This window comes from Lissotriton vulgaris, chromosome 5 (assembly GCF_964263255.1).
Source record: "Lissotriton vulgaris chromosome 5, aLisVul1.2, whole genome shotgun sequence".
Taxonomy (NCBI): domain Eukaryota; kingdom Metazoa; phylum Chordata; class Amphibia; order Caudata; family Salamandridae; genus Lissotriton; species Lissotriton vulgaris.
Window position 1 is genome coordinate 1,703,416,289 of NC_141693.1, and position 15,032 is coordinate 1,703,431,320.

General features: G+C 40.5%; 1 protein-coding gene across 1 annotated transcript in view; it reads right to left on the minus strand.

Moving 5' to 3' along the window:
• NMT1 (N-myristoyltransferase 1) overlaps nucleotides 1-15,032 on the minus strand; it is a 187,017-nt gene that overhangs the window by 114,383 nt on the left and 57,602 nt on the right. The window contains exons 2-6 of the mRNA XM_086923874.1: nucleotides 11,411-11,522; nucleotides 4,715-4,859; nucleotides 4,516-4,634; nucleotides 1,556-1,647; nucleotides 761-877 (exon numbers count right to left, since the gene is read on the minus strand). Of these exons, the coding sequence (XP_086780000.1) occupies nucleotides 761-877; nucleotides 1,556-1,647; nucleotides 4,516-4,634; nucleotides 4,715-4,859; nucleotides 11,411-11,522 (585 nt within the window). The remainder of the gene's footprint in view (nucleotides 1-760; nucleotides 878-1,555; nucleotides 1,648-4,515; nucleotides 4,635-4,714; nucleotides 4,860-11,410; nucleotides 11,523-15,032) is intronic.

Below are 15,032 nucleotides of genomic sequence, written 5' to 3' on the forward strand. Positions count from 1 at the left end.
ATTCACACACTTACTTTACAATACAGTCACTCACCCAACTGACTTAACCAAACAGCCACTCACTCATCCACACAGCTAGTTATACACCCACTCATGCACCCATACGACCACTCACACACTCACATAACTAAGTCACCCATACAGCTACTCACATACCTACTTATAAACCCATACACTCACACATGGATACACACAGTCACTCACATAATATATGTAAGAAATAGTATCACTCAGTAGCACATAAATTATGCAATTTTAGCTTTAGTAGTACCTTGGTATATATGTTTAACACTCAAACATTTAGAGAACACTCACTGGATGAGGTAATTAGTGATGTCATTTGAGATGTCATGAGTGATGTCACTGACTAGGTCATGAGTGATGTAATATGAGAGTTCATAATCAGTTCAATATGGGGGTGCAAGTTATAGTTCACTCCGGTAACTATAACTGCTGAATTTCACTGGTTTCACCGGAGCGAAACGTGAGCCTAACTAGAACCTCCCTGTAACCTTTGGTTTTTTCAGTATATACAAGTCTGTCTCATTAGGGTATGAATATGTAGCATTAAATACAGTAAAGCAGTACTTGCCTTTATATTATTTTGGTACTTAATATTTAGGCTACAATATTTTTACACACCAACAGCTTACCCATGATATTCTGGTATTACACCCCATATACCATCGCTTACAGCAAGAGTGTAACAATGGCTTAACAAGGCATATCCCCCGCCTAAAATTAATGGGAAATAACTTACATATCGTAGATGTGAATGTTGGCCGGAATGGCACCAATGAAACCAACCAGTTTTTTGCTGGTAATGACCCTCACACCACAGTGCCACTGCGGTAGCCAGCCAGGGGGACGCAGAGCCCTGCAAATGGAAAAGAACAACTTCATACCACATGATCCTCCACACCCCTTCTAAAACGTTACCTTTGGTCCCTCTTGAGGACTTAAATGTTTAAACGTTTTAGATGAATGGTAGCCCAATCAGGAAGGCTGACCTGTCTGCAGAAGCATGGTTTGTTTCAACGGCTTAGGTCTTTGCACAAAACTACCTGACCGTACACATACAGTTATGGAAAGGATTAATTTTTTTACATAATCACTTAAGAGCTGTAATAACAGGCAGCTGTACAGTAGAATACTCAAGTTAGTCAACTTTATAAGGATGAAGAGAAAGGTTGGCTTAGCGTTACACTATATAGTACAACATTACTGGCCCAAACTGAACCAACCAGCCTGACGGCCTGAAACAGAATCCCAAAAGTAAGCATACTTGTGAAATGCCTCCAATGGGCAGATCTTGGAAAGGATGGAACAGTCCACATACATAAGTTCACATAGACAAATGGCTTAATTTTGCACTGCCCTTATGCCAGCTCATTAACTAGTAGAACACTTTCACCACAATTCCATCCTACCTTAGTCTTGCATGTATTGTGCGTTAGTTATATTCCATGGAACCTTAACTATCAACCCTTTGCTTGCATAGTGGGCGAGGACACTATTAAACGCAGAGAAGGGTAGGTCCAGTGGCGGTACCTACCATAGCAGAAACTCCGGAGAGTAGTCAAATCGGAACATGTTGTCATCATCTTCCACATAGTTTTCATTCAGTAGCGTATAAAGCTCTTTCAACTACAAAATAAGACAAATGGTGCAGTGTTTATAAGGAGAGAGGTAGGGGGATGGAATAATGTCAAACAGGGATGAAAGGGGCAACAAAAGATAGGTTGGGGAAGCTGAAAAGAAACAACGAATGACAGAGCACAATATCATGAAAAGAGAAAAAAACAGCAGAGAGGAACTGAAAAGCAAAGAGAAAAATGTTCATTCAAACAAATAAAATTAAAAAAATCACTGTGTGGTACAGCTGAAACAAATTCTATGCAACTTCTTTGCTAAGGTCAATTTGCCTTTATACTTACTTTTTGATAACCCATTTTACAACCTACTGTTAGCAATCATATTCTTCTAAACACAAAGAGGTGTTCTTTCCATAAGAAAGATCTCAGCAACTTGAAACTCTATACAAAAACGTATCCTGACTCGACAGGAGGAAACACTACAGGATAAGGTTTCACTCAGTTATAAAACAATATAATTAACATAACATAAGCCTTGCCAAGCCTGAGATTTCCAAGAATATGTTAATCTGGCTTTCCAGAAATGTGATTATGTGCTGGAAGTCTCGGAGACTATCCGGGAGTGCGTGGACAGGGGCGAGGAGGCTATGTTAGTCCTCCTCGACCTGTCAGCTGCATTCGATACGGTATCTCACTCCATCCTCCTTGACCGATTGAAACACATTGGCATTGGCGGCACTGCCTTTAGCTGGATCGAGTCCTTCCTTTCAGGAAGAAGTCAGAGGGTATTGTTGCGTCCTTTCACATCGGAGGAAAAACCCCTGACCTGCGGTGTGCCACAGGGCTCGGCCCTCAGCCCTCTGTTTTTTAACATCTATCTTGCCCCACTGGCCGGCGTGGTGGAGTCCTACGGAGTCAGGGTGGTCTCCTACGCTGATGATACCCAGCTAGTGTTTTCCTTCAGAGACCACTCTGATTCCGCGTTCTCCAACTTCCGCCAGTGCCTTAACAACATCAGTGGCTGGATGTCGGAAAACCATCTAAGACTCAATGCAGACAAAACAGAGGTGCTGTTTTTTAACCAGAAAAATTCCATCCCCTCCTCCTGGTGGTGGCCCACGGCACTCGATCCCGCCCCCTCCCCTGTCCACTCGGCCCGTAACCTAGGCTTCCAGTTCGACGACTCCCTCTCATGCAAGACTCAGATTCAAAAAGTGACCTCTGCCTGCTTCCTGAAGTTACGCATGATCAGGAAAATCCTCCCCTATCTCCCTCTGGATTCCCGCCGTACAGTTACCCATGCCCTCATCACGTCCCACCTGGACTATGCTAATAGCCTCTATGCTGGAGCTCCCCAATACCTGATTGATCGGCTGCAGATTGTTCAGAATGCGGCTGCAAGGCTGATTGGCAATATTCCCTATCGTCAGTCAGTTGCCGCATTTCGTAGGGAATTACACTGGCTACCTGTGGCCAGCCGTATCCAGTTTAAGATCCTCGCTCTGACTCATCGAGCCATCAACGATCGCGGTCCAAATTATCTAAAAAAACGCGTTTCTATATCCCGCTCCATCAGATCTTTGAGATCCAATGACCTATGCCTTCTGATCTCTCCCCGTTTCAGACTATCCAGAATGGGTGGCAGAGGGTTCAGTGTCATTGCTGCAAAATTATGGAACGCGCTGCCGGTCGATCTCAGATTCTGTCCCTCCGAATCCATCTTCCGGGCCAGACTCAAAACTTGGCTCTTCTCTGGACTATGATTTACTACGATACTTCCCCTTTCTTTGCTCCTTTTCTCTCCTCTGAGACTCAGGTTCTAGCGCCGGGACACCCCTTCGGGGGTAGCTGTGCGCTCTACAAACTACATAAAATAAAAATAAAAAAATTATGACAGGAGATCGATAATAGTTGCCCTTTCAGTAAAAAGGATAGGTTTCTGCGAAATGCCCGCAAAACGTTCTGTTTCACTATGAAGGGAAAGAGCCCATCAAATTGCAAGGTAAAAGTAAAATGTATTACATTCAACAATTTAGATTCCCAAAGACTACCACAGAGGAGTTAGCGGGAGCATAGTTTATGAGAAGATCTTGTTGGTGGACAGAAGCTCAGACTCCACTACCTGGCTTTAAATAAGACCTTACCAGCAGGAATCAGAACGAGTTCCTTTTCTAAAAACTTCAACCTCTGACCTTCACAAATAAGCACTTCTGGGAACAAGACGATCCCAGTATTTATACCCTCCAGCCCATCACTGCTTCTCACAAAGAATAGAGAAGCTAGTTTCCATGAATATATGCTCTTTCAGCCGTCAGCATGGATCCTTGCAAGAGGAAGGAAGAAGCCCACCTCACTGGACTGAATCATTGACTTAAGAAGAGGGTAAGTCTGAAAGAGGTGGGCAGACTATCGGGGGATATTTTTGGAACCTATCCCAGCTGTTTCGATAAATTTGCAATGGACACTACAGACAAGACGAGGGGTGAATATGGGTTTAGTGGCTTAGCTCTTCAATTGGGGGGACGATCTGGCACGTACTGTATTATATGTTGGATTTATAACACTTACGTTTATTGTTAGTATGACATGTTAATTTGCATTTTATCCTCCTTTGTCTAATTTGCAAGAAAATGTTGACATCATTAAGGCTATCTTGTATATTGTACTGTTTTGGCACCTGGCTTTGCCAGGGCTACTTCGGCTGTTGATAATAACATTTTGTTGTGAGAAAAGAGGAAGGGTAGACTCACCTGCTGATCAGATCTACACTTCCAAGCACAGTGTACCATAAATAACCCAGCCTTTGCAGTGCCATAAACCTCTACAGGTATGAAGGGGGAATGGTGCATGTACATAAGGCAATTACCTTTTCACAGACTAGCCTTCTACCTGCTGAACTCCATAGCTGCTTACAACTTACCACAGCTCGATCCCCAAGGTCCAGGGCATCCCACATGAAACCTTGGGGCAGGGTGTACGGTTCCTGCCGAATGCTGTCTTTGTCAGGCTCAATGGGGCCATGCGTGTTCACCACTTCACCTGTGAGAAAGAAACTGATGATGCCAAACACTTATTTTAAAAGGACTGAAAGAATGCAACAATCTTGAAGCTCCTCATACCCAGTTTAGGGACAGGTTGCGTGTCCCAGAATTGGTAGCTACGCTTCGTAGCCTCCTCCATGGTTTTGGCAGGCCCGGGGCCTACAGAGAAGAGCTCGATTGCTTTCTGTATCTCCTGAATTCTCTCTGCTGGCAAGGCGTTCACCTGAGAAAGAAAATCATAAATATTGGAAGGGATATATAGTATGGATCAAACAGATCGGTAGCAAAATAAGTCTTCGGGAGGAACAAAAGACATCCTGGTTCTGGTCTATCTTACATTGTTTTATACTGCTATGTTGAGAGCGTACTTGAGTTCTTGTGACTCACCAGGCTTTCTGATTCTAGATGACTACCCGTTTCGGCAGTTGGTGATCTGGAGTTGGGAATGTGGGACGTGTCGGATGGTCTCTTGAATCTTATTTAATATTAAATAGCTGTTTAATATTTACTTGGCTTAATCGGATGATTCTTCAGGATGCCTACAGTGGTGGTAAACAAACACTACATTTGGTGATAAGTGTAAGGAGTGTTATCTTTGAGTAGAGCCCATAAACTATTAAAGTCCTGTTGTGAGCGTCTTGCCAGTGCAATACCAGCACTGTGGTTCAGCGCCACCCACCTGCCTGGCTACTTGGGAGTATTTTGGTGGTATTCCCTAGTGATTTCAGCTTGGATTGGTGCATGCTGATCTTGGTGAGCATACTGGTCTCAGTGATGTTAAAGCCAGGGGGAATGTTGAGGACGACCAGATGCAACGGAAGCACACGTTCACACATGAAACAGCCATTCCATAGGCTGTTAGATGTGTGGTGACGGCACCCCGCATGTTGCTGCTATGTGGGTGAAGAGGTAATTTATTGGTTTTAACTGGAACTGCACTGTTGGGATTCACAAGTGCACATCACCTCTGCACTGTGAAGGAGTGTATGGTACAGTAGGTTTTAGATTGACTACTTTGAAGTAGCCGCTTATTCCAAGCTTTTATACCATAATTCTCTAGTATCTACTTTAGGGAGTTTTAGAAAACTGGGGCAGGGCGATTCATTATTCTGAAACAATGGCAATGGGAGGGGATGGGTCACATTCAACAACCTCCATATTTTCCACACAGCATCCTGGGAAGTACCAACAGCAATGGAAACATTGGTTTGCGGTATTTGAAGATGATGTGCTGACCTCAGGCCTCTTAAAAAGAATATTCTTGTTGACTGCCATCCTTTACCCAAAGTTCAAGAGGTTTTGACTGTTGGGTGGTGACAAGGGTTTTAGAACCATTGATTTAAGGTCAGCCTACCATCAAGTGGCATTAGAGAAGAATTCACAGTTAACAACCTTTAGTACACCTTTTGGTGCTTATAAGTGCTTGAGACTCATTTGGTTTGACATCAACAGCCAGTGTTTTCCAAAAGTGGATGTATTGCCTTATTAAGGTTGTTCCCTGGATACCGGAACTATATTTTTTGCAGGTAGTGTGGAAGAACACAATTGCATTTTAGACAAAGTTCTGGGAATTCTCAAATGTCAATAGATGACTGTTTACAGGGAAAAATGCAAGGTAGACACTCTGGGAATTATCTTGGATATAGAATTAAAGCAGAGACAATTCAACCAAAAGATAATTTTGTTAAGGCATTGATGGATGTTACTGGTCCTGTTGAGAAGGATCAACTTAGGTTTTATATTGGTTTGTGCGATTATTATTCTCATTTTGTGGAGGGTTACGCATCGTTTATGGAACTCTAAAGAGAATGCTCAGCATGAAAAAAATCAGTTTGTTCTCTGAAAGACCAGGAGGTTTCGGATGGCATAAAATAATGTTAATATGAGCATTAAAAACCTTTGTGCCTGGTTATAAATGTATTACAACTGCAGATGGCAAATGCCATTGGTATTGGTACAGTTGTATGTCAACAGGTGGGTTGAGTGCAAAATACAATTGTGTTTGCAACAAGGGTTCAAAAAGACTCTGAAAAAAGATATCGTACCATAGAGTGCAGATTGCTCGTTTAGACTATCAATTGAAGGTTGCATTGAGAAAGGCTTGGTGTCAGATGATGAATGTGCATTTTCTATGATGGATGTAATAAAAGGTTGCCAGAATTGTATTTCCGAAAAGGAGTGGCTGAAGGCTTGTGAAACAATACTATGTAAAGATTATTACAGTATGTGCAGGAAGGTTAGCCATCTATTAAACATCTTTAAGTAAATCTTTTGAATTTTCTTCATGTATTTTCGAATTGGTCTCTGGAGAATAATCTTTCATTGAGAAGGAGCAAGTTCATTCCCCAGCTGTTCTTCGTTCTAGGGTTATTAAGCTTGCTCAGTCCGGCTATCTGGGTGAAACTTCCACTAATAAGAAGTGAAACAATCCTTTTAGTGACCTTCTATGGATGCTATGGTAAACACATTCACTGAGTTTTGTGAGAAATGTTTGTTATCTAACAAACACTGGACATTAAAGGATGCTCCTCGGTCTCAAGTTCCGCTACCAGAACGGAATTGGTATAAGCTTGTTTTGGATTTTGCAGGACCTATTAATCAATTACCGAGCCACATGAGCTATTGGATTGTGCTCGCAGATTATTTTTCTAAATGGGTGTACTACGATTTTGTTGAGAGCACGTGCACTGATGCCGCCATACCATTTTTGGATAAAGCATTTGCTTTGGAAGGGGTACTAGTTGAATTAGTTACTGACAATGGTGTACAGTTAGTGTCAGACAAAATGAAGACATTTTTACAAGACAGAGGTATAAAACATTATTCTGTGCCTCTGTATAGCCTACAATCCCATGGGGCTGTTCAGTGGTCTAACAGGTTGTTGAAAGAAGGAAACTAATCTACTTTTACAACTAATGTGGAAGTTGTTGAATTTTTTACAGAAAGTATTTGCTAATCATAATACTCCACACAGTACTACGGAGGTGCCTCCTTTTGTTTTATTGAGGGGTAGAATGGCAAGACCAATTTTGGTTCTAGAATGGTTGTGATAATTTTTTACTGCAACTCTGCGGTTGAACAAGGAGATTATGATAGATAAAGAGAAAAGTACAAGTTACCACAATAGCAAGCACAGACGTGTTTACAAAAACATTAGCATGGGGTTCGGATTGTGTTAAAAGAGATGAATTCTAGAAAATGTAAAAACTTATTTTAATTTTTCTGAACCCATTTAAGAGGTTTATGTTACACTCTGTTCTGTAAAGCTGGAAGATGATAGATGGTGGTTTCAATGCAATTTCAAAGCAAGATCATTTAGGGCAAATTTGTGTGGAACACCCATATGTTTTTTGATGTAGTGTGCAATGGCAAAGGGTCTGGTCAAGTGTGTGTAAATGTGGATGGGTCAAGTCAGGCCTTGAAAAATCTACTCTCCCGCCCGATTTATGCATCCTCATGTACTGCGATGTTATGCAATTCTTTTTCTTTTCCTTTGAGTATGTAAAGGGCTCTGAAACCCACTGGTCTAGCTAGCGCTATATAAAACTTTATAAATAAATGACTAGTCAGATTTTATCAGGTTGAGCTATTTTTAATGCCTACTGGTCCGTTCTGGCGAGTGAACTTAAATTGGAAAAGAACAGGTGTTCTGTTCATTCAGAACGTGAAGAGCACTAAAGATGCCTTTAGATCTTGTTATTATCTTGACACATTTGCCATCTGTTTAAGCATAGAAGTCATATGTCAGTTAGAAGATTTTGTCAAGTGAGCAGTCGGATTCACTGTGGAACAAAAGGCTGTACGAGGTCAGTTAAAAAAAACCTGAACATTTAAATAGCTTATAAATAGTACAAATATTTCAAAATATATCAGGAATTATGAAAGCACAATGTTTTCATAATTCAGAAGTGTGATTCAAACAAAGATTTAAACAGGAGCATAACAAAATCAGAACACTTTACTTGGTGATGTGCATATGACAATATTTGTTTGTACAGTATTTGGTTTTATCATCAGTAAAACCAAGTCAGTGGGAAAATCTGCTGACTGCAAATAACCTTGTGCTACCACTTCATGCTAGTGATTTATTTATAAAAAGATTTGAGAAACATTTCTGGCCCGCCCTGACGACAATGCTGTTAATTTACTAAGAGGCAAGTCAGGGACCATTTGTATCGTATATGCGGCTAAATTTGTATTATACATTAAGCAAAGGTTTAGTCTATTGAATCAAACAATCGTTTTTTTGTACAGCAGACATGCTGATCTTGCGGATTTGAAGGTGCTCCCATACGTAATAATGAAGAAAATGGAGGCTCAGTGAATTACATTTTTTGTCCAGGATCAAATTATTCGAAACCAGTTTATGGGCCAAGAGCATTACAATTAGGTCGAGTAGATTTTTTGGGCCACTAGACCTGCAGGTTTACTAACATTTTTATTATTTTTCAAGGCCTGCAAGTGAAATAAATGTTACCGTTTCAGAGGATGAGAGTTTGCCGGGTAAACATTTTACAAATAATTCTTTACGATCAATTCTGTATTCAAGGGATCAGCATGCATTCTCAACTACTGGATAAGACAAAGTTAATATTGTAGTGGATACTGAGATTTTGGCATGAGTGGACAGGACGTGTATTCAAGAAGCCTGTATATTTACAGGATTTTGCAATTTGTTTTTGTTTTATTTGGGGGGTGGGGGTTAGGGGCTGCATCTTAAAGTTATTCTTGTTAGTCTCATCTTACTTTGTTGTGTACTGACATGTTGAGACCATGCTTGAGTTCTTATGACTCACCGGGTGTTCATATTATAGAGGACTGACCATTTCGGCAGGTAGTAATCTTGAGTCGGGATTGCAAGACGCATCGGATGAACGTTTGCATCTTATTTATTATTAAATACCTGTTTAACATTTACTTGGCGCATTAGGATGAATCTTCCGGACGTCAACAGTGGTGGTAAACAAAACACCACAGTCCTATACAATTAATTTGGGAACAGAAGGGCATCTTGAGAGGAACATTGGCACAATTCATTATTACCTCTGACAGAGGAAGTGTCCCCAAATTAAGTTCTAAAACATTAACTAAGCTTCAGTTTTCAAACTTCAGTTTGACAAAAATCCAAATTTCAGAAAGAAGTGCCATGTCACTATTCCTTCCCAAAGGCTATGAAACATATTTCCATTTGGAGTAAAATATACAGATGTTGAGGCAGCAGGCCCTACATTTGGTGCTAGTAACTTATCAGTATAGAAGAGTCTATAGATGGTTACACTGGGTCAGTTTTTCTACAGCAGTGCATTGCCGAGGGAAAAGCCAGGTTTTTAAGTTTTTCCTGAAACTCAACAGATTGATATTGGTTTTAAACAGTGCGGCAAACTGTTCCATAATTGAGCAGCTCTGACCTGGAAGGCTCAGCCTCTAAATCGCATCTTTTTAAATGATGGTACAGACACTAGGTGGGCAGAGAACCTTTTGTGGAAGAGACTTGGGTCATTTACCATTTAAGGCCCATGAAATATGCATAGAGCCTTTGAAACGGACATTTCTTTTACTGGAAGCCAGTGAAGTTCCTGAAGCGTCTTAGTTTCAGAGTTCTGTAACCCTTTTTATAATGCTAACTTAGCAGCCATCACCTAAATGCAATGGAGAAACTGGAGTAGATAACCTGGGTCACTCAGAAGCAATTAATGACAGTAGTCCGAATCTGCTCAATACAGTGGCCTGTACTTCGAATTCGTAAAAGCATAGGGACAATTTTCTTTAGGTTTTTTAGTAATCCATGGCATACAGCCACTGCTTGATTGACGTGAGTTTCCATTGAGACCATCATTAATTTGGACTCCAAAATATCGCACCGATTGTGCTATGCCCAGATCGGAGTTCTTAGGTCATGACCAGAAGTTAGTTGGAAGTTTTTGTTGAAAAGTTTCTGGCGAGCAGCATAGAAATGGTGTTTCATTTCCGTTAACTTTTCACATGTTCTGGTCACAGAAGCGTGAAAGTTGTTTAGTGGAGGTAGATCCGATTTGTCTAGTGATATTATTGAGTGCCGCCTGCATAATTTACAAACAATATCCCAAAGGACTTAATCAGAGTAAACAGTGGTCTTAAGTGGACATTGAACAAGATGGGGCTCTTTGTATTTGGATACAAATGGGGAAGAGTTATTGCTTGCAGTTTTCCCGATAGGTAGGATACAAACCACTTGAACATTGTGCCTCCTACTCAAATCTCCTTTAGACGTGCAAGAAGAATTTGATGGTAGATGGTATCGAAGGCGGCAGACTGATCTAGCAGGATCAGTACCACCATTCGACCACCATCAACTTGCATTATTAATTTATTAGTGGCTAGTACCAACGCAGTATCTGTTCCATGGGATGGCCTAAAACACAACCGTTCCGGTTCTCGCAAGTAATTTTCTCTAAAAAAGACCGCAAACATCTTGCTAAGATACTTTAAGTATCTTGATTGGGAAGGGTAGTCTCGAAATCGGGCGATAATTTCTGAGTTCTTGAATATCAGCTGGCAGGGGTGGACCGGGGGCAGGGGAATCCAAAATTCCCTAACTAAGGGGCCAAGCAGCGTATTTCACCTATGATGTATTTTAAAGCTCAAATGAGGCCTCCACTCCAGGATAAAGTATCAAATAACCTCTGATAGTAACCGGAGTATAACTTCACATACTTGTAACCCTACCTCCCCCTCACAATCCAGAAGATGTTGGGCAGATATATACATTAAGCCATCCCGAAAACCAGTTTTTACCTTCATTGGGTGATCCTGAACAAGATCAACTTTCTCTCCCACTTTCTCTTTTTTCCGTCTTTGTTTCTTTTTCTTCTTTTTGGCACCACTCTCATCTCCAGGACTCGTGCCACTAAGAGATAAGAAAATATGGAACAGCATTTTAGTAAGTTGAAGCATAAGTGGGATAGAAATGGTCCAATCAATATGGCATATTCCAACAAGGAATGCCTGCCCACAAGTACTGAAAAAACGTGCTCAGCAAAAGCCAGGATATAAGAGCATAAAACTACAACAAATTGCTGCTCACACCAAAGAACGTTTAAAAAGGAAAAACGGCCAGTGAGATCATCCCGACTGCAGAGCAATACACATCTAAAAAAGGAGTCATGATCAAGATTTAAACATTGTTCCAAGAGGTAATTTAATTAATAATCATGCTTTCAGTCACAACTTTTCTGATTTTGAACATAATTTAAAATAGCCCACAAATGTAGGGCTTGGTGTGTGCGGCTTTTTAAAATGACTTCTTGATGGGTAGTATTTATACCGATCTCCATTCCCTTTGTGGGAGCACTGAAGCATCTTCTCAGACAAGCTACATGTGCAGAGTGAGCGCATATTGGAGCGTTGTCATAGTTGTGAGTCTATGTAGGAAGAGTGAGTGACCATACAGGTTCTCCCATATTGTCTTGAGATGCTGTACTTGGCTATGTGATGGACGTAGGGTTCAAACGATGGGTGCAGGTTTAAAATTGTGTAGGCTGACCACCCGAGCAGAGACAGGGAGTTTTTAGAATGGGTCGAAATCTGCATAGATAGAATTGGAATTGGAGTTCTTCATTCCACCAGCTAGGTAGTGGATATCGGCCATTACGAGTACCGTCCTGCATCGCATTAGGTTTTTATGAAAATCGACTTTTAGTAGATTACAGTCTTATATTTTGGAGATGGGTTGGTAGTTAAGTCCACATAGGAGATAATCATTATGTAGCCATGTTGGGTTGTTATGGGCAGGATAGATGCCTCTGAGTCAGATGGGATGCCTGAAGTGGTCTTCTGGACATGGATACCTTGTCTTGGGGGGCACTCGTTTGCTAAGGGCTGTAAAAATGATGGCGATAGGTTGCTGTTCTAGGGTTTAAAAGGATCAGTACTCTTGGGATTAATTTTAGGAAATAGCCAGGTTTTCACCGCTCATTTGAAATATATACATATATCTTACTTGTCTGTCAATCCTCTGCACAACGTTTCCTTTCACCGAATATACACAGACAATGGGCGATGATCCAGCAAATGTTCATTCAGTAACCGTGCTCTCCATTATGCGTCTCGGCCGCAACCACGGCCTTGATCACATGAATGCGCCGGCACCTTACTGATGATTTATATGTTAAAATTAGGCATGAACACCGACAGAACACTATAAACCAATTTCTTTCCACAGAAGCATCAATATAGTTCTTAATTCTTATTAACCTACTGTGTAAATAGTGGTGTGAAAATAATATACATACCATGTAATATATGTTCTTACATCTATTGTTTTTTCTTTATAACATTTAAAGAGACCATGGTAATGATCATTTTGGAGCTATGGCCAGGCCATTTCTAGTAAGAGAAATCTTGATCCCTATGGGCATAGAACCCTTAACTTTCTCATGTCAATATAGAATAGGACTATACTTGCAATGTGGTTTAACAAGGTTATTGTTGTATGCAAAACATGAAGCTCATAGTGGGCAAAACTAGGTAACGTGCCAAAACTTTTCCACATATAATTAAAAGCAATGCAGGGGAGACATATAGCCATTCTTAAACAGATATATACGAATATCAAAGGAAACTTATTAGGTTAACATTACTGTGCTAAGGGACAAACGATCTTAAACTCGAATTCTCATTTATGTGCAAATATGGGAAATACCTATGGAACTCCATTTGGGAAACATGTGTATCATAATATTATAAGAAATTGTGTAAATCCTCCTCACTGCCATTGAGGTATATGGAATCAAGAAAATATATATATACACATACACACATATACATACACACACACACACACACACACACACACAGTCTCCAAATCTTTACAGGGCTTTGACACAATCTCCAACTCTCTTATTCTGAGGCACTGTGTTAATCATAAAATATGTAATCTATGATACATTGCTCTGATATATTTTGGCACAGTGCCTGGCCACAGGGTATGACATGTCAACACTTGATTTCACGCATGTGCTGCAATATACGTTTGCGGGCCTGCAACACAGTGTTGATGATGGAGCAGGGTTTTCGTGACAATAAAACCTACTCGGATTGAACCCTCAGTAACATTAACTAACCGTGTGTGGTGAAAATTATATGAAGAAAGGCCTAACATGAGGGGAAAATGCTACTGTTCAAGTGCGTACTAAAGTAGTAAGAGTAGGTCGCAAATGCTTTTTGGCTAACGAAAATAAAAAGGACTAATGCTGCTTATGTGCACGTTATCAACATCTGCTAGGGAAAAATTAATAACTAATGTGGGTTGCGCAGGGATAAGTGAAGCATTGGGTTGGTGCATAGAGAAAAGCATTCTAAGTGAATAATAATGTCTATTTTCCTAGAAGCATGACCTTGTATTCTGCATGACAAGTAATGGGTTAAAGTGCTGTCAGGATAAAAAATGCGCGAAATAATGGAAAATTAGCATGAAGAAGAGTGGAACATTATTTTGTCCTTCAAGTCCGGAGTGTCTGCCAAAATTGGTATGAAAGAACAATGCGACAAATAGAAGGGAGCTTACTCTACAGAGAGGCGCTCAGCACGAAAGAATTACAGTGATTGCAACATTTTTGCCGGAGAAGAGGAAGAAAATTACGATAGTTTAGAATTGCATTTCCTACGGTGAAAACTTAGGTCATAGATTAATTGAAAACAAAGGGACATTTAGAGAGACTGTCATGCTGAAAGTGGTGTGACCATACACCCCCTTCCTTAACCAATCAAATGTGAAGAAAACTTGTAGTTTGTTACATGTGAGGGTTGGACATTTAGGTTTTAGGGTATAATTGAGGTGCCTAGTGGGAAGGGTTAGGAGTCTAACTAGATAGCTTTGGTGGTAGATTGTCGCTTTGCTGTCCTCTTCACTCATTCCTGACTTAGACTTTGCCTCTTCAAATCTTCTTGAAGGGCCTTGCTGCTCATGGCCAGAGAGTAGATTTCCTATTGGTTTATAGTATAGACAGAAAACTGAATTTGCATAAACATTTGCAAATGTATTTTATTTCTGAATCTGGTCTCTTTGCCTATCCACTCCTCCATGCATTTCTCATTGATATGAATTTGTCATTTTCTCTTCTGATTATGTGCTCCTTGTGACTATGATTCGTGTTGTATTATTTATGTAAAGAGCACTTATTTCACTTTATTTGGATAAACATTACAAATATATAAATGAGTGTCTTTATTGGGAGGGATTCATTAATGTGTTTTGGTTTGCCAAATACAATTGACTAAATAAAGATTACATCGCCAATTATGGTATATAGTGATGAAGTCCAAAATTGGAGTTTTGGTAAGTTTGGTTTAGTTTTTGGAATTACACTAACCCAGCATGACAGGACTTTTGTTGGGTAACGGAAATTGGGCCTAGTCT